Source organism: Bufo gargarizans, chromosome 2 (genome assembly GCF_014858855.1).
Source record: "Bufo gargarizans isolate SCDJY-AF-19 chromosome 2, ASM1485885v1, whole genome shotgun sequence".
NCBI lineage: Eukaryota > Metazoa > Chordata > Amphibia > Anura > Bufonidae > Bufo > Bufo gargarizans.
Window position 1 is genome coordinate 330,327,362 of NC_058081.1, and position 22,667 is coordinate 330,350,028.

The window sequence follows — 22,667 nt, forward strand, 5'->3', positions numbered from 1 at the left end:
AGCGCCGCTCCGAGACCCGATCACAATCCTTATCCATCCTGACTTCTAAATAGCCGCAATCATAGAGTGGCAAGTGCAGAAACGGAGGGGGACCACTAGGAGAAGCAAAATGAGCCCAAGCAAGGCACAGGCAGCGGCGGACCGGCTCCGTGAATTTGCTAGAGCCGAGAATCCACATGGTGCTGCGTCTCCATCTACCCAGCGCACGCATGTGACACGCGGCAATCCGGCCCTGCAGCAGGATCCTCAAAGTGAGGAAGAAGCTGAGCTTTCACCTAAAGAAGCCCATGAGCAGCTGATGACAGCGATCTCTATGTGCCAGACCTCCCTTACCAGCAAAATTGAGGAGGTAAAGGTGGATGTGGGGCTCCTGAGGCATGATGTGCAGCAGCTGCGGGAAAGGGCGAGACAAACTGAGCACAGGGTGTCAGAGCTGGAAGACATCACCCGGCCAATGCAGGTCAAGCTGTCTGATTTGGAGCAGAAAGTACAGCTGTGGCAGCAAAAATGCGATGATCTGGAGAATAGGTCCAGACGAAATAACGTCCGAATCTTAGGCCTTCCGGAACGGGCTGAAGGAATGGATCCTGCATCTTTTATAGAAAATTGGTTCAAGACCACCTTTCCGGGGGCCGCGTTCTCAGCAACATACGCTGTGGAGAGGGCTCATAGGGTCCCGGCGAGACCTCCCCCACCGGGGGCTCCCCCCAGACCTTTGCTGGCCAGGCTCTTGAACTGGAAGGACAGAGATCTGCTGCTTACCTTGGCTAGGACCGCGCAGAACTTATCGTATAACAACTCCAGGATTTCGCTATTCCCTGATTTTTCGGCGGAGTTACAGAAGAAAAGATCCACCTTTGTGGCGGTCAAGAGGAAGCTACGCGAGCTGAATATCCAGTATTCCATGTCATATCCAGCACGGCTCCGGGTTGTAGACGGCGGGAAATCCTTATTTTTCACGGATCCGAGGGAAGCCGATGAATGGATTGCCAGCAGACCGAGATAGTGATCTGAGGAACTTTGGGATCCTTACTACACTAACCTACCCCGAGCGGATTTGTGCAGGACGTTAATTTAATTTGTCTCTTGTTGGACTTCGCTCGCAGGAACACTTCATTGGTATTGTATGATCATCTTGGTTCTCTTCTTAGGATATACGGAGTGTTATGTACTCTGAAATGTTTTGCTTTTTCTGCACTTGGGTTAGTTGATATTATGCTATTTAGTTTTTTATAGCCACGGGTCTCACCCGGCGATTACCTGCATTGGGAGAACATCTAGGTACACCATGCAGGTCCCCGTATACACGGTCACGAATGTTGTGGGCCTTGTGCCTGCTTTACACTTGAAGTTACTGACATTTGGATGTTACGTTATTTTTATGTGTTTGTTCTGGTGGTACGCTATTATTCCCTGGGAATGTATGACGCAGATGTATAGAGTGAACGGCAGTGAGAGGGGCCCTGAGATTTTGTTTAGGGACACATTACTTATGAAATCCATGGGATTCCAGATAGCATGGCGGGACTAACAGTTATGTCATGGAATGTGAGGGGTTTGGGTGGGCCCAGGAAGCGATTAGCGGTGTTTTCACATGTGCGTCGGCTAGCCCCACATATTCTAGGTTTGCAGGAGACCCACTTAACATCGGAGACGGGCAACAGAGTAAAGAAGTCGTGGGTCCAGTGGAGCGCCAATGCATATGGGAACTCATACTCAAGAGGGGTGGCGGTTTTAGTACACAGCAGTCTACGATGGGAGATGCAGAGGCTCGTGGAGGATCCGGACGGCCGGTACATATTTGTGCATGCGTATGTTAATTGTACTCCGTACGTCATCATTAATGTGTATAATCCGCCACCGGCCAGTATATCTGTCCTGCAGGCTGTGGTGAGTTTTGTGGTGCAGTATCCGAATGTCAGACTGATCTGTATGGGGGACTTTAATATGTTAATGAACCCGGAGCTGGACCGTTTTCGGGGTCAGGCGGGAAGTATGGGACATGTTAGCTCAACTTCGGCACTCCTGAAGGTGGCCACTGAAATGGGCTGGCTGGACCTCTGGCGGGAGAGGCATCCCCTAGCGGTGCAGTACTCTTGCTTCACCCCTTCTAGAGGTGCCTTATCTAGGATAGATTACATCATGGGTAATGCACTAACCCTTACTGAACTGGAGAGCATTGAGTACTGTCCGCAGGGTCCCTCTGACCACGCCCCGCTGTTGGCAAAGTTCTTATTGTTAGATGGTCGGGAGGGTGGGAACAAGATGCGCATTCATCCCTTCTGGCTCACCCTGATAGGGCCCAATGATCGGATCCCGGATCAACTCCATATGTTTTTTGAGGTGCAGGGTGACACATTAGATGAACTACTAATCTGGGAAACGTTAAAAGCTTACTTACGGGGTTGTATTAAATCATCAATAGCTTATATTAAAAGGGAGTCCCACCGCAGGGAGGTAGAACTGCAGGAGACTTGTAAAGTAGCAGAGACTGCCTTTATTGGAGACCCCTCTGAGGCTAACAGGGTAGACTGGCTTCTTAAAGGGAGACAGTATATGCAACACCTGCAGGAGAAAAGTGACCGGAAACTTTTCTTTCTTAAACAGCAGTCTTTTGAACAGGGAGGCCAGGCAGGTAAGCTTTTGGCACATATTGCTCGGAATAATTCCTCAGCCCCCCCAGTCCTACGTATAAGAGGATTGGACGGTGAGATAAGGGAAAGGTCGCCAGACATCCTTGCTAGATTTCAGGAATTCTATCAAGAATTATATAGTTCGGTGTCACGATATTCACCCCAGGAACTCTCGACATATTTACAGGAAGTGACGCACCCCCAATTGAGTGCTGAGGATAGAGACTCGCTTGAGAGAGACTTTACTTTGGAAGAAATACAGGATGCCATGCGAGGTCTAAATACTGGGAAAGCTCCTGGGCCGGATGGCATACCGATCGAGGTGTACAATAGGTATGGTGACATCTTGGCCCCTAGAATGAGGAGTATGCTGCAGGCAGCTATGTCTCAACAGAAGCTGCCGGACTCCTTTTATGACGCTACCATTGTAATCATCTTGAAGCCGGATAAGGACCCCTTAGAGTGTGGTTCATACAGGCCCATATCCTTGCTAAACTTAGATTATAAGGTTCTTACAAAAATGATTGCCAATAGATTGAATAGGGTCGTTGCCTCTATTGTACACCAGGATCAATCTGGTTTTATACCTGGGAGGTCCACATCCAGTAACATCAGGAGGGCGCAAGTAATAACGCAAATTGGGAGAGCTTTAGAAAAGCCATGGGTCCTTGCTTCTTTGGACACGGCCAAAGCCTTTGATTCGGTGGAATGGCCGTATCTACTTGAAGCGCTGAAATGCTTTGGATTTGGCCCAGTATTTGCCCAGTGGGTGCGAATGTTATATAGGCAGCCTAAAGCGAATATACTGGTGAACGGCTCACACTCAGGCTGTTTTGATTTGGGTAGAGGCACAAGACAGGGTTGCCCTCTGTCACCCCTCCTATTTGCAGTCGCAATAGAACACTTGGCACTTCGACTGAGGCAGGATGGAGTCTACAGAGGAATATCCTTGGGGGATAGAGAGGACAGAGTCGGGTTATACGCTGACGACCTGATCCTTTTTATGGATAAGGCGGAGCAGTCGTTACCCAGGGCGATTGAGTTAATTGAAACTTTTGGCCGGTTCTCTGGACTGCATATTAATTGGACCAAGTCGGCCCTGATGCCCCTTCAGCCTGAGGGATGGCCCGTGACATATCACAATCTACCTGTTGTGGATAGGTTTAAGTACTTAGGTATTATAATAACTAGGGATCCCCCCTCAGCTTACGCTTTGAACATAGAGCCCTTAACTTTGTTTTTCACGAAGAAATTTGCAGCGTGGCGGTCGCTCCCTCTTTCTCTGATGGGACGTCTGAACCTCATAAAGATGGTCCTTCTACCCAAAGCCTTATATGTACTGGAACATGCTAGTACGACTATCCCGAGACGGTTCTTTGACCGCCTCCACTCTATGATGTCCTTTTATTTGGGGTAGGGCTAGAAGGAAGCTGGCGCTGCGCACTCTTCAGAGACCCAAGTTGCAGGGGGGTGCGGCACTTCCGGACCTGTTCATGTACTTCCTAGCGGGTCAACTACGTTACCTAACCTCCTGGGTGTCTTCGCAGTCCCTCCCCAATGCGGAATTCTATTTGCAGGACTTTCTCCAGCTACATTCCTTATGGCCGGTGCTGGAAGATATTAACCTTTTCCACGGTAAAACCCTCTTATTACATAGGTTGGCCCATCAGGTGTGGGAGGCAGCTAAATTGAAGGTATACTCTGACCTACCGGACGCAATACCCCTATGGGGAAACCCTATGTTTCCGCATTTGAGTAGTCATGACGGTGCTGCGACGTGGAGGGATCATGGGGTACTGGCCCTGGGAGACTTGTATGAGGGAGGATCTCTGAGATCCTTTACTCAAATACAGGATAAATATGGAGTGCCGAGACACATGTTTTTTAGGTTTCTGCAGATTAGACACGCTCTCTCCGCACAGTTCGGAAGAGGATCTAGGAAAATTTCCAATTACCCGCTGATTGGAGTGCTATCCACACAAGGTCCCAGAGGACTCATATCGGCTATCTATACACACCTCATAACCACGAAGATGATTGCCTCCCCCCTGGGGGTAGAGGACAAATGGAGGCTTAGCATTCCGTCCCTCTCTGGGACTGAATGGGCCGAAGCGCTGGCAGCTCCCACAAGAGTTTCCCCCTCGGTTAACAATAAGATGATACAGTTACATATACTCCATAGGAGCTACCTCACACCTAGCAGGCTATTCCGAATGGGTAGGATGCAGAATGACAACTGCTTAAGATGTCAACAGCCCAATGCTAACTTCTGGCATATGATGTGGGAATGTAGAGCGATACAATGCTTTTGGAGGGATGTGACGGCCTTATTGTCTAACTTAGTGCCAGGTACTGTTCCTCTATGTCCCAAGATGTGCCTGTTGGGAGTTATCGATGAGGAGATGTGGTCTCATCACCATAGGATATTCCTGGAGGAAACTCTATTTCTGGCTAGGAAGGCGATAGCTCTTAGGTGGATGGCCGATAGGATGACTAATGTTAACCACTGGAAGCGGGTGGTGAACCAGATTATTCCTCTGGAGAAAGTGGTATACATTCATAGGGGATGCCCCCAGAAGTTTGAGAAAGTGTGGGGGGAATGGTGTGCGTCCGCTAGTACGCTGAATTCTCGATAGCCTCTTATTTCAATTTAGCTATGCAGGCCTTGCTGGGAAATGTTGGGCTTTTCTGTTTTTGCTTTATTATGTGTATATATACCGTTTTTTTCTCCTTTGTTCTCAATTGCCATATATGTTGATGTCCCCGACATGAATGGTGGGAAATCATTTTCGGATTGGGAATGGTGTCTGCCACGTAACCCTGCTGCGTCCAGGGGAAATTATTTTTGGGATTATGTACCACGGAATGTTTGTTTCCTTTGTTTGATTATTGTCAACTTGCATGTTGACTCTGTATACTCGCAATATTGACTTTATGGTCATGTCAAACTGTCATGTATGATAATATTGCAACTTTATACTTCAATAAAACGAGTTTAAAAAAAAAAAAAAATGCTTTTATTGTGTAAAACTAAAATACCGTATTTTTTGCCCCATAAGACGCACTTTTTCTTCCCCCAAAACGGGAGAGAAATGCCCCTGCGTCTTATGGGGGAATGCTTGCCGTTTTACATCGCAAGCTGCGATGTAGATGTGAGTGGGGACTCGGGGAGGGACTGGGAGGAGGAGCTGGGGCCGGCAATAGCGGCGGGGCGGTGCAGTCAGTGTGGTATCGCCGCTCCGGTATAGTAATATAAGATGTCATAATCATTTATTGGTTATTAAACATGCCCCCTCAGTCGTATTACTACCTTATATCCTAATCGCATCTGTAGAATTCATGCAGGTCGGGCGGGCAGCAGCAAGTCTTGTCATGTGCCTGCGCCGCCTACTTTATGAATGAAACAGGCGGCGCAGGCAAGTGACGTCACTGAGGGACGCGCCGGCCGGCCGCCTGGCCTGCATGAATTCTACAGATGCGATTAGGATATAAGGTAGTAATAGGACTGAGGGGGCATGTTTAATAACCAATAAATCAATATAACATCTTATATTTGTATACTGGCGGCGGCGCCAGGGGGGGGGGGGCGGGGGCTGCGATCTGTGGATGGCACAGTTATGGGCTGGGGGGGGGGTCTGTGGATGTCACTGTTATGGGCTGGGGGGGGTCTGTGGATGGCACATATATAATAGTGCCACCCACAGATCCCCCCAGCCCATAACAGTGCCAGCCACAGATCCCCCCAGCCCATAACAGTGCCAGCCACAGATCCCCCTGTAACAGTGTCCGTCATCCACAGATCCCCCTGTAACAGTGTCCGTCATCCACAGATCCCCCTGTAACAGTGTCCGTCATCCACAGATCCCCTGTAACAGTGTCCGTCATCCACAGATCCCCCTGTAACAGTGTCCGTCATCCACAGATCCCCCTGTAACAGTGTCCGTCATCCACAGATCCCCCCATAACAGTGTCCGTCATCCACAGATCCCCCCCATAACAGTGTCCGTCATCCACAGATCCCCAGTAATAGTGCCATCCACAGACCACCATTAGTTCCAAACCCACCAAACACACAGCACACCTTTTTGGTTAAAAATATTTTTTTTCTTATTTTCCTCCCCAAAAACCCAGGTGCGTCTTATGGGCCGGTGCGTCTTATAGGGCGAAAAATATGGTACATAAAAAAAGACATATTAGGTATCGCCGCATCTGTAAAAACCTGCTCTATAAAAATATCACATGATCTACCCCCTCAGTTGAACGCTGTTAAAAACAACAACAAAAAAGCCAAAATAGCAATTTTTGGGTCACCTTGCCCCAAAAAGTGTCATATTGAATTATCAAAATTCTGCACAAGACAAAATAAAAGAAATGTAGCTTTCAGAAAATGAAATCACAAAAACATTTTTGTTTTCAAAAATGCTTTATTATGTAAAATTGAAACAACAAAAATACACATATTTGGTATTGTCGTGTACGTATCAACCTGCTCTATAAAAGCAACACATGATCTATCCTGTCAGGAGAACAAAAACATAAAAATAAAAACTGACATTTTTTGTTTACCTTGCCTCACAAAAGCGTAATATTGAGCAATCAAAAATCATATGTACCCCAAAATAGTACTAATAAAACCTTATCACGTAGTTTACAAAATGAAGTCACTTTTTGGGAGTTTCTCCTATAGGGGTATGTGACAAAACCCCTGTTTTAGGAATGTCCAGACTCTTGTATTTCATCTGGTGTTCACCTAATTTCGCCCTTTAAATGTACACAAACCAACTCATCTGCCTGTGATGCAGTTAGCGAACACAATGGATATTGCCATTGACGCAATGCACAAACACAATGGATATTGCCTGTGATACATTTAGCAAACACAATGGTCTTAGTCATCGACCGCATGGAACTATGTCCGGCCCCTTTATCCAATTATCTCCAGGATAGAGAGGAAAGATTTTACTGTTCATGTGGGAGTGTGTTATATCTTACTGTATATTTATTGGTCACTATATTTTGTGTGCCTGTTCCCCACAAGGGCCCCGTGGGAGTAACCCTTGCTGGAGGATTTGATAAAAGGCTGAGCTGTGACCATCAATAAAGTTGATCGGTTTTACCCCCTTCCTGAAGTCCTGGATCCTGTTTGTGGGGGATTGGGAGCTATATATCCCCAACACCTTCAGATTTACTTGGTTTTCGGGAGACGCTGTACGGATTTACTCAGCTGGAGTGTAAAATATCCGTAACAGGGTACATAAGGGGGGTCTTCAAATGTGACATTGCAACTTAAAATTTATCCCAGTGAAATCTGCCCTCCAAAACCCAAAAGGTGTAACTTTACTTCTGAGCCCTGCCGTGCGTGCATACAGCCGTTTATGACCACATATGTGGTGTTTTTGTAAACTGCAGACTCAGGGTAATAAATATAGAGTTTTCTTTGGCTGTTAAACCTTGCTATGTTACAGGGAAAAATTTGATTTAATTCGAAAATCTGCAAAAAAAAAAGGGTAATTTTGATATTTTACCTCCATTTTCCTTTCATTCTTGTGAAACACCTAAAGAGTTAACAACGTTTGTAAAATCAGTTTTAAATAACTTGAAGGGTGTAGTTTCTAAAATGGGGTCATTTATGGGTGGTTTGTACTATGTAGGCCCCACAAAGTCACTTTATAACTGAACTATTCCTTTAAAATGTAGGTTTTGGAAATTTTCTTCTAAATTTCTAAGCCTGCTAACTTCCTAAAAAATAAAATGACATTTACAAAACGATGCCAACATGAAGTAGACATCTGGGAAATGTACAGTAACAAATATTTTATGAGGTATCACAATCTGCTTTAAAAGCAGAGACATTCAAATCTCCAAAATTGTGAATTTTTCAAAATTGTCTGTAAATTTTGGATTTTTTTAATAAATAAAGGTGAAACATATTGACTCAAATTTACCACTAACATGAAGTACGTGTCACGAGAAAACAATCTCAGAATCGCTTATATAAGTAAAATTAGTTAGTACCACATAAATCCAGAGGAAAAAAAACTGCCTGGTTTTGAGAGCTCCATTTATATAAGCAGGCATATAACGCGAGTTTGCGCGTCGTGTGTTTGATTTAAGTGTGTGTTTGTAAAAGTGTGACTTTAGATTAAGTGACTTCAGAGTCAGGGACTTCAGTGGGGGACTGAAGTAAATCAGTTTCTTATTACTGCATTCTATTGTATTCTTCGCTTTCGTTGTGTAATCCCTATTTAGTATGTGTTCCATAATTGACAGCGCAGTCCAGTACACATCTTGTCTAATGTATGCAGTCCTGGAACAGCCGTTGGGTGTATATCATTGTTCAAAATGTGAGCAAATTACCAGTTTGGAATCGCAAATTGAGTATCTAAACGGGCGAGTTTCAACACTGAGAGGCGTTAACAATTTGGAAAAAAGTTTGCTGCTCACTGAGCAAGCACTCTATGGGGTAGATGAGGGGGAGGGTGATAGCGAGGAGGCTGAGGAAAGTGAGGTAGCTAGCTGGGTAACAGTCACCACGCAGCTTTACGTGGTGACGACCGTGACGTCAACTCGTCTCTGCGGCTGCCACACTCCCAGCCTGCGCCCGCCCTGCACGCTCTGCCTCCGCTGGGTCTGCCCCTACCCCCATCTGTCATGTGACTCTCATGTCTGAGACTGTGTATGTATCTGTGTTCTGTAGTGTGTGTAGTATTGTACTTTAACTTGAATTACTGAGTCAGTAGTGTGGGTGGGCACCTGGGGGGGCAATGCCACCTTGCCCCCCTGTAGCGATGCCACTGCTAACTAAGAGAAAGTCCTCAAAAATAAAAATACTGCCACAAAATGGGATATTTTTAAAAGCATCCTAAAATCTAATTGTGAGAGGTACATATCTCATAGGAATAAAGGGTTAAGGTACAAGAAGAAACCAATATGGATAAATAGAACTGTAAAGAAAGCAATAAATGACAAAAAGAAAGCATTTAAATCACTAAAACAGGAGGGAAGCCAGGAAGCACTGAAAAACTATAAGGAAAAAAATAGAATTTGTAAAAAACAAATAAAAAGCCGCCAAACTAGAGACCGAGAGATTAATTGCCAAAGAGATCAAAACTAACCCTAAAATGTTCTTCACTTATATAAATAGTAAAAATGATAAATCTAAAGGTGTCGGCCCTCTACAGAGCAATGAGGGGAGAGTTGCAGAAAGCGATGAGGAGAAAGAAAAGCTATTAAATATTTTTTTCTCCATGTATTCACTAAGGAAAATAAACTGTCAGATGAAATGCAGAATGTAAAAGTAAATTCCACTTTAAAAGTGCCCTGTCTGACCCAGGAAGAAGTACAACAGCGACTTAAAAAGATTAAAATAGACAAATCGCCAGGACCAGATGGCATACACCCCCGTATCCTAAGAGAATTAAGTAATGTCATAGCCAGACCATTTTTTCTGATATTTACAGACTCTATACTGACAGGGAGTGTTCCACAGGATTGGCACATAGCAAATGTGGTGCAAAAACAGAGCCCGGAAACTATAGGCCGGTAAGTTTAACATCTGTCATGGGTAAACTGTTTTCTAAGAAGGTTTTCTAAGAGATGCTATCTTGGAGTACCTCAATGAAAATAAGCAAATAATGCCACATCAGCATGGCTTCATGAGGGATCGGTCATTTCAAACTAATTTAATCAGTTTCTCTGAGGAGGTGGTGAATCAATGGATGTATATCTGGACTTCTCCAAAGCATTTGACACGGTACCACATAAAAGGTTAGTATATAAAATGAGAATGCTTGGACTGGCACAAGACGTCTGTATGTGGGTAAGTAACGGGTTCAATTATAGAAAACAGAGGTTGGTTATTAATGGTACACACTCAGATTGGGTCACTGTCACTAGCGGAGTACCTCATGGGTCAGTATTGGGCCCTATTCGTTTCCATATATTTATTAATGATCTTGAAGAAGGCTTGCACAGTAAATATACATTTTTGCAGTTGAGACTAAACTGTGTAAAGTAGTTAACACTAAAGAGGACAATATACTGTTACAGATGGATCTGGATAGATTAGAGGCTTGGGCTGAGAAGTGGCAGATACGTTTAACACTGACAAATGTAAGGTAATGCACATGGGAAGGAATAATGCAAATCACCCGTACATACTAAATGGTAAAACACTCGGTAACACTGACATGGAAAAGGACCTAGGAATTTTAATAAACAGCAAACTAAGCTGTAAAAACCAGTGTCAGGCAGCTGCTGCCAAGGTTAATAAGATAATGGGTTACATCAAAAGGGCATAGATGCCTGTGATGAGAACATAGTCCTACCACTTTACAAATCACTATGGAGTACCACAGTACTCCACACATGGAGTACTGTGTACAGTTCTGGGCTCCTGTGCACAAGGCAGACATAGTAGAGCTGGAGAGGGTTCAGAGCAGGGCAACTAAAGTAATAACTGGAATGGGGCAACTACAGTAGCCTGAAAGATTATCAAAATTAGGGTTATTCACTTTAGAAAAAAGAAGACTGAGGGGAGATCTAATTACTATGTATAAATATATCAGGGGTCAGTACAGAGATATATCCCATCATTTATCCCCAGGACTGTGACATCCTCTGCGTCTGGAGGAAAGAAGGCTTGTACACAAACATAGAAAAGGATTCTTTACGGTAAGAGCAGTGAGACTATGGAACTCTCTTCCTGAGGAGGTGGTGATGGTGAGTACAATAAAGGAATTTAGGAGGGGCCTGGATGTATTTCTGGAGTGTAATAATATTACAGGCTATAGCTACTAGAGGGGGGTTGTTGATCCAGGGAGTTATTCTGATTGCCTGATTGGAGTCGGAAAGGAATTTTTTCCTCCTTAAGTGGGGAAAATTAGCTTCTACCTCATTTTTTTTTTTTTGCCTTCCTCTGGATCAACTTGCAGGATAACAGGCCGAACTGCATAGACAAATGTCTTTTTTCGGCCTTACATACTATGTTACTAAGTTACTAAAGTGAAACATGTCAGATTTGCAAAATGTGGCTTGGTCCTTAAGGTGAAAACTGGCTTGGTTTTGAAGGGGTTAATAAATTAAAAACAGATTATACTGAAGCTTCCACCATAAAACTATGGTATATGTCAATCTGCTTAGCACCTACACCTACTCTATAACATGCTACCTGCAGATTCTACTACATGTTATGGTGGCAGGTTCTCAAGGTTCTCCTTAATCATGCATGTAAAATTTTTAGTTTTTAGACATTGCTTGTGCATGTCCTTATTCATTAATTTTGTTATCTAATTTTTCTTTCATGTTGGAAGTACTTGACTTCAAATGGTGATGATTATTTCCTAAAATTATGTTGCAGTTGGGGCTTATGTTTAAATCCTAAACTTTAGTGGAAGAAGTCTCATTTCAAGCCTTTGAGGTGTGGTACTGTAGCTTGTTTATGCAAATAAGTCAGAAGAATACCAGTCTATTAAACATGCATAGACGCATTCTGGAGCTGAACACTTGCCAGGGGAGCTAACCTTTTCTCCTTCATATCTAGACACATCCATGAAACTAAATGTTCAAATGCAAACGAATCCCACACTCAGTTTTGTCTGGTCACTTATTTTCCTTACATATGCAAAGTTGAAGTATCCCCGGAATATATGAAGTATATCATACATTTCACTATAAAAGTGCATTGTTAGCTGTCAAGAATGGAAACAATGTCAGGGCTGAGGCATTCTTCATAGGAATGCAAACTATTAGCTCACTGGCAACCAGATAGGGTGCTTCATCAACCAAATGGATGCCTGCCAGCGACAAACAATATAGCATCCCTCTCTACAGATCTAATGTCATACAAAGACTTGATAATGTCATAGCAATAAATTAAGTTGACTCCATGCCATTGCGTTTCATGCCAGTTCTCACTGGTTTGCTTTTAAATGCAGCAGAATATGTCTTTCCTATTACAATAAAATACTTCCCTTCTACCAAGTACATAATGATGACACACGGTTTGCCACGTGAGGACAAGATGAATCTTGAGTGTTGCAAGGGTGTGTTGCATAGAGTGAAAAAAAAATATAACTACCTATACATTGTTACATCGAAGGTACTAATTGAGTGAACATCACAAGCTGAAATACATTCAATAGGGAAATTTATTGGTATGAAATGTTCATTGATCATACTGTACATTTTCAAATTTTAGAAGTGTCACCATGGTAAGTATATGGCTTAAAGGGGATTCTAGGATTGATATTCTCCAGAAACAGTGATACTCTTCTCCATGGGATGTGTCTGGTATACCAGCTTAGCCCCATGAGAGTGGCACTGGCTGTGCTATTGCTTCTGAAATAGACCTACACTGTGCTGTATGCATACTATGTAGTGAAAAGCTGTATCCTATGTGGGAAGATGTATAGGAATGAAGCTGCTACATGAGTGCTAGGGAAGGCAACATCATTCTGGACAGACCTTACATCAAGCATATATTGTCCTCATGAGACAATTCAGAAACTAGGAGAAAGTTGCAAGCTGAATATCAGTGGTCGGAAAATGAATGAAGTTTGAACACTGCAATTTAGAGCAACTTTCTTAGAGAGAACATGTTACAGACTGAAATAAAGTTTTGTGGGAAAAGAGTCAGTAAAGTTTATATTTTACTCAGTAAAATCTCTACAGTTTGTGAGCTCACTAACCAAGCAGGCCATCTTATCGATGACTGATAGCCTTCCTTGTATGTCTGTGTATACAAGGATAGTTGTCACTCACTAATAAGACTGCCCACTTGGCTACCGAGCTCAGAAACTGTGGAGATTTTATTTAGGCATCTTTAAGGGGAAACGAGGCTGCCGCAAAAATTAAAAAATAAAAAATGGCTCCCCAATTGCTGCTATAGGGAGCCGTTCCAGCCCTGAAAGCAGATTGCTTACAGATCGATTTTTTTTTTACCCTTCTCCAGATCTGTGCCTCCATACAATCATGTATCTGAGCTCTACAAGTAATTCTGTCCTCCTCATGGCTTAGTTTTTGCTCTGATATCAGCTGTGTGACTTTACATAGACAGGGGTGTATCTTTCAAATTCATGTCCAATCAACTGAATTTACCACAGGTGGACTCCAACCAAGGTATAGAAACATCTCAAAGATGATCAAGAGAAATGGGAGTCCCCAGAGCTAAATTTCATAAGTCATCGCAAAGGGTCTAAATACTTTTTGTTTCTGCAAAATTCATTTTTTCTTTTTACTACATTTGCAAAAGTTTCTCAAATTCTGTTTTCACGTTCTCATTATGGAGTACTGAGTACAGAATGATAGGAAGAACTTTAATTTTTTTATTTTATTTGAGCACAAGGATGCAACATAAACTGTGAAAAAGGGGAAAGGGTCTGAAGACTTTCTGAATGCATTCTATTGTATCTATTTCTTTCTGGGGTGCTTTTCTGTTGGACAATACCCACAGATTATGTTAATTATTTGGCAGCAATGAGAACCAATCTTCATAAATATGCCTTGATGTGCTGATGACGAGCCGCAGAATATGCTGGTTTATAAAACTTCATACTCATACATATCTTATATAAACATACAGATGTTCCAGAATGGAGATTAGCTTTTGCAAACAGTTTTGAGTTACATTTTAATAAACCCCTTACCATGTATCAAAACTTAGCTGTGCAAGGAATTTTTCCACATTAAGTCAATGTGCTTTTAATGGCCAATCACATCAAGTTTAGTAATAGACAAGACAGTGGCAAATAAATCAGTCTAGTTGTTCCATGTGTTACTCTGTATGTGGTTTATTTATACATTTCTTACATTTTTGATATTTAAGGCATTATGCTGATGCAGCTCAATTCTATACTTTGTCAGGAACATCTGAATAGGTTGTTTCAATAATGTACATGGAAATACCCAACCCATGAATGCCATTCCATCCATTTCAGAATTGAAACAGGTATGGAAAAGTCAGTCCTTGGAGTTTACAGTCTCTAAGGCGGCCAATGCACCTTAGATAGCGGTCAGTTGAGCACTCGTTTGAACTAATTCTATTCCTCCATTTACATGTGTGCTCTGCCTGCATCTGTTTTCAGTGGAAGACTCCTTTGGCAGTAGTTTATACCCCATGAGAACTAAAGATTGGGCATGTTGGAATCCAGTATGTGATGGAGTCATGTGCTGTCATGATAGTCGGCTTGTCCTGTCACTTCCTGTTTTAATTTAAAATAAAATGGCAGAACAATGAACGACTTGGCATTCAAAGATGGCCTGGTCAGATATCTGCATATATCTGTGGGTAGGTGGAATAGGTGAATATTGATAAGGTGGCATCAAAACACACAATGAAGTGGTTTGTTTGACTCAGAAAGGTAGTAGCTTTCTAAATAAAGGATTTTCTGCTCTTCATAAGCTTCACTCTCTAAATCTGGCTGCATTTACGACTGTGGACCACCAATTGGCGCCTGCTACTCTTGAAGGTGCAGCAGTTAATTCATTTCTGTACTCTCATGACTTCTATACAGTTGTGCCTGCCTTCTCAGGTGAGCTCATGTCCTATCAAGTGTTCCCTCTTTGTTGTCTCTTGATACATTATGGAGCTTATTCTTGTACAAAAAAAAAAAAAAAAAGGTATGAAACAATAGTGCCATGTGTCCATTGCCACAAATCTGCTGTAATAGCAGATTTTTCAGATATGGCCAGGACTATACCCAAGCAACCACCAAAATTAACCAATACATAAGTGAGTTTTCAACTGAAGATATGTGGTTTTTGGATAACTGAAATGACTATTGCCAGGCCAGCTTTAGTTACTCTCATTCAGACCTCAACAGACTAAACCTTTCTTTTACTTTTGTTTAGTTTTTTTAAATTCATCTTTCCCTTTCTGCTTTTTTTCTTGTTTGTCTCTACTTATTCTTCCACTCACGTCTTAGTGGAGGCCCAATTGAACAAAGAACTTGCATTCTTTTTATTAGTGAATATGTAAATGATTTATTGTGTACACTACGCAGTGAAGTATAATGAATTGTCTAGTCTGCAAATACGGCATTCTCTATAAAATTTGTAAGAATTTTGTGTTTCTTTTTGCATCTTAGATAATGTTGGCCTCGTGATAAAGTATTGCTTACTGCATGTGTACATTCTGTTCAGGATTTTATATAGTTTGTGCAGCATGTTATACACATTGTAACTGTATTAATCTATGAGTAAAGCAAGATAAACCCCATATGACACAGTGGGCAATTATCCACATAGTGATAAGAAATAAGCTCAAGAGGAACCTTCCACAAAACATGAATAGCTATATGTAATGTAATGTCACTACATATTATATAACTTACATTTATTATAATTTGCTATATTAGATTAAAATAGATTTCAAGTATTTGTAGTAAGTCCTACATAACCTATTAGTGATCTTACAAAGGTAGTACTTATGTCGCTGGCTTAAAGGGAATCTGTCATCAGAAAATTACCAATTTTTTTATGTAAAACATTTTAAAATAATTTTTTGTTATTTAGAATTTTCCATGTCAATATGTGTATAAACCACCCCCATAAAATTTTGTAGTTTTTGCACTGGCTACTAAGCCTAGCACTAGGCGCCAGTTCATGGTCTGTACAGATCACTTTACGATAGTCATTGCTTTATTACAGGCAGAAGTACAATGACAGATATGACTTACTGTATATATAGATCACACAGGATGCACCATTCACAATAGGTGATATCACAGCTTATCTACTCTCCCCTGACCTCTGCACAGGTCACTCAACATACAGTACCTAGAAAACTCTCCCACTCTCCTCCAGACTATTTTGTCTATGGTCCATGTGGCTGCTGTAAATCTGTAAATGCTGTTAAGCACAGCTCAGGCAAGATAGCTTCCCCCATAATCATGTTCAGGAAGTAGAATAAAGAAAATCTCCAATCAGAAAATAAAAAAAGATTTAAAAAAAAATGTGTTGCTATATTTTTACAAGTTGGTAAAGGTGGCCATAAACATTAGACTTAGGCCAGCCGAATATGTCGATGTCAGTGAGACCAACCAAACTTAATTTGGGATATGTTGGGGAAAGAAAGTATCACACATGCTGAATTTCAGCATGCCTAGTCTTTTGTTCTCAAGGGAGGTAAGTCACAGAAGGTGTCTGGCAACAGCTTATTCCACTCTCCTCAGTCAAGTGAGCATGCATGTGGAGTTCACTAAGAATAGCTGTTGAAAACATATTGTCAGCTTTATGATGGATTGTTTGGCCTGTCTATAATTTATTTGCTTTGACTAGTATTTGTTCTTGTCAATTAATGCAGTTTGTTCTTTCTGTGGTAAAGCTCTGTAATTGTTCATACATGTTATGATTACAAGCAAGGCAGGATTAAGGTGGGTGGAAGTCCCTAGGCAAACATCTGGTGGGGTCCCCAAATATTTTACTTTTTAAATGGAAGGGGATGTCCGTGAGCTACTTTTTAAATGGAAGGAGATGTCCGTCTGCTGCTGCCACCCTCTCTTACAAGGCCTACTTGTGCCAGTCTCCCTCTGTCCAACTTGGTGGCTAGCACCAGCAGCCTGGGTCTGCCCTGCTCCTCTTGTCTAACAAGATGGGGAGGCTGAGGAGGAAAGACACAACTTACTGTTGTCAGGATCTTTCTCCCTCTGTGCTGTGGTCCACCCTTGCATTATCCTTTTTCAGTCTTTGCAGACAGGCTGACCATCAGCAATATAAAGCTATTCCAAAGTATGGATTCAAGGGGGGTGTGGCCTGCTCATGGCAGAGTAGGACGTGCAGGAGAACAGCTGCTGCACCATTCCTGATCTAATCGCTATCCAAACGACCAAACACACCAGCTTACCAACCAGATGGGACGGAAAACGGCTAAGGGTCCCTATGAGACCGAAAGGCAGCAAGAAAGCGCCAGCATTCAAAAGTTTTTCGGCTTGCAGAACACTACAGTGGATGGGACCTCCAAGCTCAGTTACAAGCTCTCCCCACAAAGGACGACCTAGAAAAATCTGTCTGCAGGCTGGAGCGGACCTATCATGAAGAAATGGAGGTAGAAAGGGAGAAATCAAACACCTGGGTAACCGGGTTGAAGCCTCTGAGAAGTCACAGGAGGCCATACAGGGGTAATTAAAGGATCAACAGACGGTCCTGAGGGCCCATTCCGAGCAAATATCCCAACTGCTGTCCCATCTTGACGATATGAAGTACCACCACCGCAGGAATAACTTGCGGATCAGAGGGGTCGCGGAGTCGGTCCAAAACAGTGATCTAAAGGCCACGATACAAGCCTTGTTCGGCTCCCTACTTAATGCAGCAGTCTCATTACCAATTGAGCTGGACAGTATACATAGAACTCTGGGCCCCAGACCATCTGATGCGGCCAGGCCCAGAGATATTGTATGCCGCGTACACTTCTTTAAAATAAAGGAGGACATTCTAAAAGCTGCCAGACAGAAAAGTTAGAGATTGGGGGCTCTCCCATTCAGATCCTACTGGACCTTTCAAGAAGGACCCTCCAATTACGCAGAGCAGTGAGGCCTTTACTTAAGCTATTAAAGGAAAAGGACATCACATACAGTGGCTTCCCATTCCAGCTCCACGCCAGGAAAGATGGAAGGTCAGCTAAAATCAGAGAACCAGAAGACCTCCCCAAGTTTTTGGAGACTTTTGCATTAGCATCGGTTTTCCTACCAGATTGGCCGACTGTGTCATCCCCAGTGCCTTTGCCTACAAGGAAGCACTGGTCTCAGGTAACTCCCAGAGCATCTAAGCAGAGGAAGACACAGTGAAATATGTCTCATCTTGTTTAAAATGTTATATTTAGGCCGATATGCTTACTCAGGCTGTTGTTTACTGTTTGTGTCTCTTATGTATGGAAGGTTGACCATGAGGGCTTCCCCTGAGGGGCTCCTCTTGCCACTTTTTAGGTGGCGAAGGTGAATGAGTGAGTCACCTTTGTTCCTGTTGGGTTCTGCCTGGAGGGGCCCGCATGGAGAAGTTGGGTGTGCATTTTATCATTCACTTATATGCTGGATAGTATAGTACTTTACCGTCCATATTTGTTATTTGCCATACGCAGGAGTGGGGGATCTGTTGCTTCGTTGGGGCTTTCACTTCTCCCGTATTCTCACAGGGGAGCAGGGGGTGTTTATCCATCTGCTACTGGTTTTCTTAAAACTTGTACAGTATTTTTACTGGTCTACAAGAGTCTTGTGTTATGTTTGTGCGTTTACCCTGGTCCGTCTTGTCTTTTGCTTCCCATTACATTCCTTGGTATACATATTTTGTGATTGAACTCCCACAGATTGTATTATATGAACAAATCTTGATAGAGGCCATAGTACTAACGGCCTAAATGACCCTGCTCTGTGATACTAGGTTTGCTCTTAGGAAAATAATTGACTAAAAATATTTGGGGGGCCAGTTTTCAAGGGGAAATATGCTGATCTTCATGTAGATTTAAAGATCCAGAAAATTAGACATTACATGTCGCAGTTAGCAGGACCTGAACTTTCAATTGAGGACAGAGACACTTTGGAGGGAGACATAACCTTACAGGAGGTCCAGGTGGTCATAAAAAGATTGAAAGTCGGTAAGTGTCTAGGCCCAGATGGCTTTACCCTCTGCTTTATAAGAAGTTCCTTGGGGATATTGCCAACACTCTTGCCAATATGTGCAACTCTTTGGGAAAGGGTTCTTCTTTTCCGCCACAAGCTATGACCGCTCTTATATGTGTAATCCCTAAACAAGGCAAAGATCCCTTAGTCTGTAATAACTACCGACTGATATCACTGATCAACATCGACGTGAAGATATACGCTAAAATCTTAGCCAATAGATTAAAGGTCTACATGCCCGCCTTAATACACGAGGACCAGGTGGGCTTTGTCCCAGGTCGGGAATCAAGAGATAACACTGTAAGGTCTTTGGCGCATGTGGCATGGGCCAATGCGTCCAACTCCCCCCTATGCCTTATCTCAATCGATGCAGAAAAGGCTTTTAATGGGGTAGACTGGACTTTTCTGAGTGAGACTCTGAGGGCCTTTGGGCTAGGTCCCAATATGATACATAGAATCCTTGCCCTATATCAAAGTCCTAGAGCCCAGGCTCGGGTTAATGGCTCTTTATCAGCCCCTTTTCAGATACATAATGGTACTAGGCAGGGGTGCCCATTATACATTATGGTCATGGAATTTCTGGCCAGAGCACCCAGGGCCAATGAGTCCATTAAGGGATTCAAAATAGGGAATCTAGAATCTAAAATAGCCATATATGCTGACGATCTTCTCATTTATTGCTCTGACCCGGTTGAAGGCCTCCCCAATATTTTGAGGGAGTTCTTGATCTTTGGAGACCTTAGCAACTTCAAGGTAAACCTTCACGAATCTGAGATACTTAATATCAACATACCACTCGAAACGGTACAATCATTACAGTCTTCGTTTCCCTTCCAATGGACACAGGGACATATCAGCTACCCAGGAACGGCTATCCCCTCCCGAATATCTAATCTCTATGACAAGAACTTTGCCCCACTTTTGGAAGAAATTAAGGTGGATCTGCAGGCATGGAAGAAAATACCTTTGTCCTGGTTTGGGAGGATACACACATTATAATATCCTCGGCAACACATTTATTTTTACTTCTTTAGAACTATCCCCATTCCATTACTGTGTAGATTCTTCAAAGCCTTTAGATCAATGTTCCTAGACTTTATTTGGGCCGGTTCATCTACTAGGCTGGGAATACGTTTCCTAACATGATCCAAGTTGAGGGGAGGAATAGGGCTCCCGGATCTACAAATGTACAATAAAGCTGTGACCCTTTCATATGTTTTGGACTGGTTCCATAGTTTTGGTTTCATATGTTTTGGACTGGTTCCCCCACACCTTCCTCATATTACTTTAGGAATATTGCAAGTGTGGGATAAATATGCAGTGCCTCTGGGCCTCACAACATTCCCGAGACCCATGACCGCTGTATTCGATAATCCAGACTTTCCCTTGGGAGTGGGACAGCAGACGTTGCTAGGAGTTCGGCAGGAAGAAAACCTCAGGGCATATCAGCTGATTGTGAAAAACGCCATTCGTCCACTTGATTCATTCCCTGGGAAGAACAATAGAGAGGCTTGGTTCCATTACAATAGTATTAAAAACTTAATTTCCTCTCTAGGCCCTATTACGTTAATATCTAGGGAGCTCGCACCTTTTGAATCTCTCTGCTTGCAAACAACTTCACCCACACATCTGGTGTCTCTGGTCTACAGGCTGCTTCAGGAGTATGGAGGCCCCCCATCTTCCCTGCCTTATGTAGCGGCTTGGGAGAGGGAACTGGGTAGATCGTTTCCAGTAGATCAATGGGAAAAAGCATTTACATTATCACACAAGTCATCCATTAGCTGCAGTCTACAGGAAAAAAGTTTTAAGATTTTGTCCAGATGGTACAGGACACCAGCTGTCCTACACTCTTATTATCCTACCTGTCCGGACACATGCTGGAGATGTGAAAGGGAAGTAGGCACAATGACCCATATATGGTGGCACTGTGAAAGGCTGACTCCCTTCTGGAAGGTCTTGAATGAGCTGTATAAACAGGTTTATCACAATGGACCCTTGAGGGGACTTTGCTATCTATGCTCCCTGGTCCCATTTATGCGTTAAAAGGGGCATCCTAAGATTTTTTTGTGCAGGCCGCTCGCCTGGTCATACCCAGATATTGTAAATCCCTAGACACTCCACACATTAGAAACTAGTTAGATACATTTGAAGAGATACGCAGAATGGAGGACTTGTTGGCGGAAGATGAAGGCACAGATGAGAGATATCTTAAAAAGTGGACCTGCTGGATACTATTTAAGGGTTCTCAAGCGTATCAAAACTGGTTAGTCCGGGTAGATATTAGAACATAAATGCTTTATGGTTACTGTAATTTCAAATGGTATAGCTTTCCCCTTTTTATTTATATAAATAATAATTCCCCCCCCCTTCCTTTTTTTTTCTTTTTCCTCTCCCTCTCTCCTTCCCCCCTCGTTGTCTCTATGTCCGTTTAATGCTTATTCATGCTAGCTGAATATGGTTTTCCAATTTATCAAATGTGGTCTTTTTCTTTACCAATTGTATTGGTCTAACTATATTTGGATATTGTATTAAGTGGCAATAATGAAAAGCAATTTATGTCGTTTCAATATATATTATATTCTTATCTTCAATAAAAATAATTGAACAACAAAGTATGAATTCAAGATTGAAATCTATGGGAGTGATACCACACAAACTATCAGCCACATAAGCATAAAATATGGAGCAGGGGAGGCTTCAAACCCCAGATCAGACTCCAAAATAAATTCACACCTCAGACCAGACCCACTAAATTCCTCCTCATCAGTGCGTCACTTGAAATTGCATGACTGGCAGCAGTGGGCACTCCTGTAGGTACAGAGTACAGGGCTTCTACACACTACTACATAGTATAATAGAAGATATATTATATATACTATTTTATTTGTGACACACAGTGGGTGATATTTACTAAGTAAATGGCAACAAATTGAGCAAGAAGAAGAGTTCATAATATTACCAAATGTATTAGGTATTTTAAATGAGGGAAGATGTTTTAAAGTGGGAAATCTAGGTCGGGTTCACACGGGTCAGTTGCTGTAGATGGCCAAAAACGTGCTCGCCCATGGTGGCCAATGGCTGCACAATTTTAAAGACAAGAACTTGGCCTCAATGTCTAGTGTAACTGCTATGATCAGGTCACAGTCTAATATAAAAGGGTGTATTTGTAAGGTGCAGCAGCACTGATTTTATTATATATATTTTTTAACAATTCATCGTGTTACATCTGAGGTCACAAATTCATCTCTGCTACATCTACTTCATAAATGTGCACCTTTGATGGACATTCTGTTTGGTACTTGGGATAGATATGATGGACAGCATGTTGGTATATATTATGTGACTATTGGAAAGGCTGGACAAGACATTTAGCCAATATTGTATGAGCTGGACATCCCGTTTAGTCCAACCTTAGGGAATAGCC

The 22,667-nt window shown here is 42.6% G+C and overlaps 1 protein-coding gene across 1 annotated transcript in view; it reads right to left on the reverse strand.

Annotated features, from left to right (window-relative positions):
• Positions 1 to 20,671: 20,671 nt before the first annotated feature.
• PPM1H (protein phosphatase, Mg2+/Mn2+ dependent 1H) overlaps positions 20,672 to 22,667 on the reverse strand; it is a 216,989-nt gene continuing 214,993 nt past the window's right edge. The window contains exon 10 of the mRNA XM_044280560.1: positions 20,672 to 20,732. Within this exon, the coding sequence (XP_044136495.1) occupies positions 20,726 to 20,732 (7 nt within the window). The 3' untranslated portion in view covers positions 20,672 to 20,725. The remainder of the gene's footprint in view (positions 20,733 to 22,667) is intronic.